The 2,278-nt window shown below is 35.2% G+C and overlaps 1 protein-coding gene across 1 annotated transcript; it reads right to left on the minus strand.

The window, feature by feature from the left end:
* Window positions 1-660: 660 nt before the first annotated feature.
* LOC311174823 (coiled-coil-helix-coiled-coil-helix domain-containing protein 2-like) lies at window positions 661-1,131 on the minus strand (the record flags this gene model as incomplete). The annotated part of the gene is made up of 1 exon (XM_084239554.1): window positions 661-1,131. The coding sequence occupies one exon, from the start codon at window positions 1,129-1,131 to the stop codon at window positions 661-663; it is 471 nt and encodes a 156-aa protein (XP_084095680.1).
* Between the last annotated feature and the right edge of the window lie 1,147 nt (window positions 1,132-2,278).

Below are 2,278 nucleotides of genomic sequence, written 5' to 3' on the forward strand. Positions count from 1 at the left end.
GCATAAATAAATATTTTTTAAAAAATCAAATAATTATAATGTACAAACTTAACTTTGATTTTGAATCAGTAACTCATTTAAAAACAAAATTTATGAGACAACTGAAGCAACATAAACCTTAAGTGGTTATGATATTCAGGAATTAATTTCTAAGCATGATGATATTAATCTGATTATATTTAAAAAGAGTCCTTTTCAAGGAGAAATCTTTCAAGATTAAGGATTATAATGTCTGCATTTCTTGACAATCAGGGACATGTACAAGCACAGAAGAAATAGAAATGGCCATAAATTGATCATTGTTCAAGGAGGAAAATAGATTTAAAAAAAAAAAGTTTACTACACTATTTTCTCAGTTTTTGCATATGTTTGAAAAGTTCCCCTACAATATTTTTTTTTTGGAAGAAAATCACCTTATTTTAATTCACAAACAGTAGCGCCACAAAAGCAGATTTAAGGAAGTCAAACATTTTCCCCATCCCCAAACTCAGTATCATTTCAGTGAACTTCTAACTATCCCGTCTTCCATTGTAATGAAGCCATTAGTGACAGATTTAGCTGGTAGCTTTATACTTGCATTTCACTATCTTTTATATTTTTGTATTAAATTAACTTCGTCAGGAGAGGTGATTTTCCATGCCTTCAATTTGAACTTCTTGATTAGGCTAATCCATTTGCAAATCTGCACTGTTTGAGCACCTCACTGAAACCCTCACAAAGCTTGAGGTCACCCTGGTTCTGGGCACACTCCAAAAACTGCTTCATCTCATAGTGGCATGGGCCAAACTGCTGCTGCTGCTGCTGGTATGCTGGCTGGGTTCCCTGAGGTTCCTGGTAAGTGATGTCAGGCCTTGCGGGCTCAGCATTACTACCTCCACTGAAACACCCAGTGGTGGCATGACCTATTGTGTATCCAAGAGCAGAGCCCACAGCCACACCTGCTGCAGTGGATGCCATCTGGGCCATGAGGCCTGGCTGACGAGGAGCAGCAGCAGGTGTGCCAACAGCAGATGGGGGAGCTGCTGCTGGCGGCTGAGCTGCAGGTGGTGGCCTGGGTGCAGCTCTCATCTGAGGTGCCCGCCTGGCTGGAGAGGCCATGCGGGAAGTGCGGCTCCGGCTTCCACGCAGCATCACAATGGCACGGTGGCTCAGCGTCAAGAACAGCGGCACTCGAGACCCAAACTGCCTACAATATTTTTTTAAAGAAGAAAACTAAACCCAAAATACAATACAGGTTTCATGCATAATTTGAATTAACTCTGATCTCATAACAGCTTTTATTACAATTAAAAAACTACTGATCTTAAATAGTCCAATCTAAAAACAGCTGAAATTTGTGCTTTTCTTCTGCCATCCATGGAAATGATTTTCAGTCCCAATGAAATTTTAAATAATTGTGGCATTCCTGGGTAACATAATGCTCAGGAAATCTCATTGTTATATCTGTCATACTTGGTGCAGCATTTCTATTAGAGATGTTCTTTAGCATGAAATGTTAGCAAGCAATTTAAATAAATTTCATTTTTAACTTTCTGAAGATATTGGCAAATCTTCATTCAGGCTTTTGGCTTTCAAAGGCTGAAGAAATGGTCAAGTGTGTTTTTGTGTCCTTTTTAAAACTCTTCTTGAAGAAAATGTCCTTTTTATTGCCTAGAATCCCCTTTGTATGTCCTACATTAGCAATTTTTTTTTATACCTCAGTTCCAGAAAAACACTTTGTCTTTCAAGAGGGCTAATACTCTAATTGTTCAATAAATAATATAATGCAGTTTCTTTTTAGTCCAACTTTCCAAGAAACTCAACATTAAATATAATTACTGCTCTGTCTTATTATATGTCTCCCCTTTCATATGTTTAAATCTTTTTGTATGAGTCACTTATTATAAAAAATGTATTCTTTAGAATTAGTAATAATGTCATCAACATTTTATCCACACTTTAACATTTCTGAAACTATTATGCATCTTATAATTGGTATAGTTTTCACGGAAGTATTTTTTCTTTATTTACAATTACATCAATAATGATGTCTTGTATTTTATTGCAGTTTAGATTTGACAAAATATTAAAATGTCTTCAATAATTATTCTGTAATATGAAAATACTATTATAGCAGGACAATAAAACTGGAAAAACTAGGGATGGATTTAAGCTTTATTAAATATCTCAATTTATCTGTATTATATTTCAAAGAGCTTTGAAGAGTTTGTATTGCACTGACATTTAAAAATTAATGTGTAACAAAGGAATTGGACTTTGCTCTATACAATTATTTCTA

Source organism: Talpa europaea, assembly GCF_964194135.1.
Source record: "Talpa europaea genome assembly, chromosome: 8".
NCBI classification, from domain to species: Eukaryota; Metazoa; Chordata; class Mammalia; order Eulipotyphla; family Talpidae; genus Talpa; species Talpa europaea.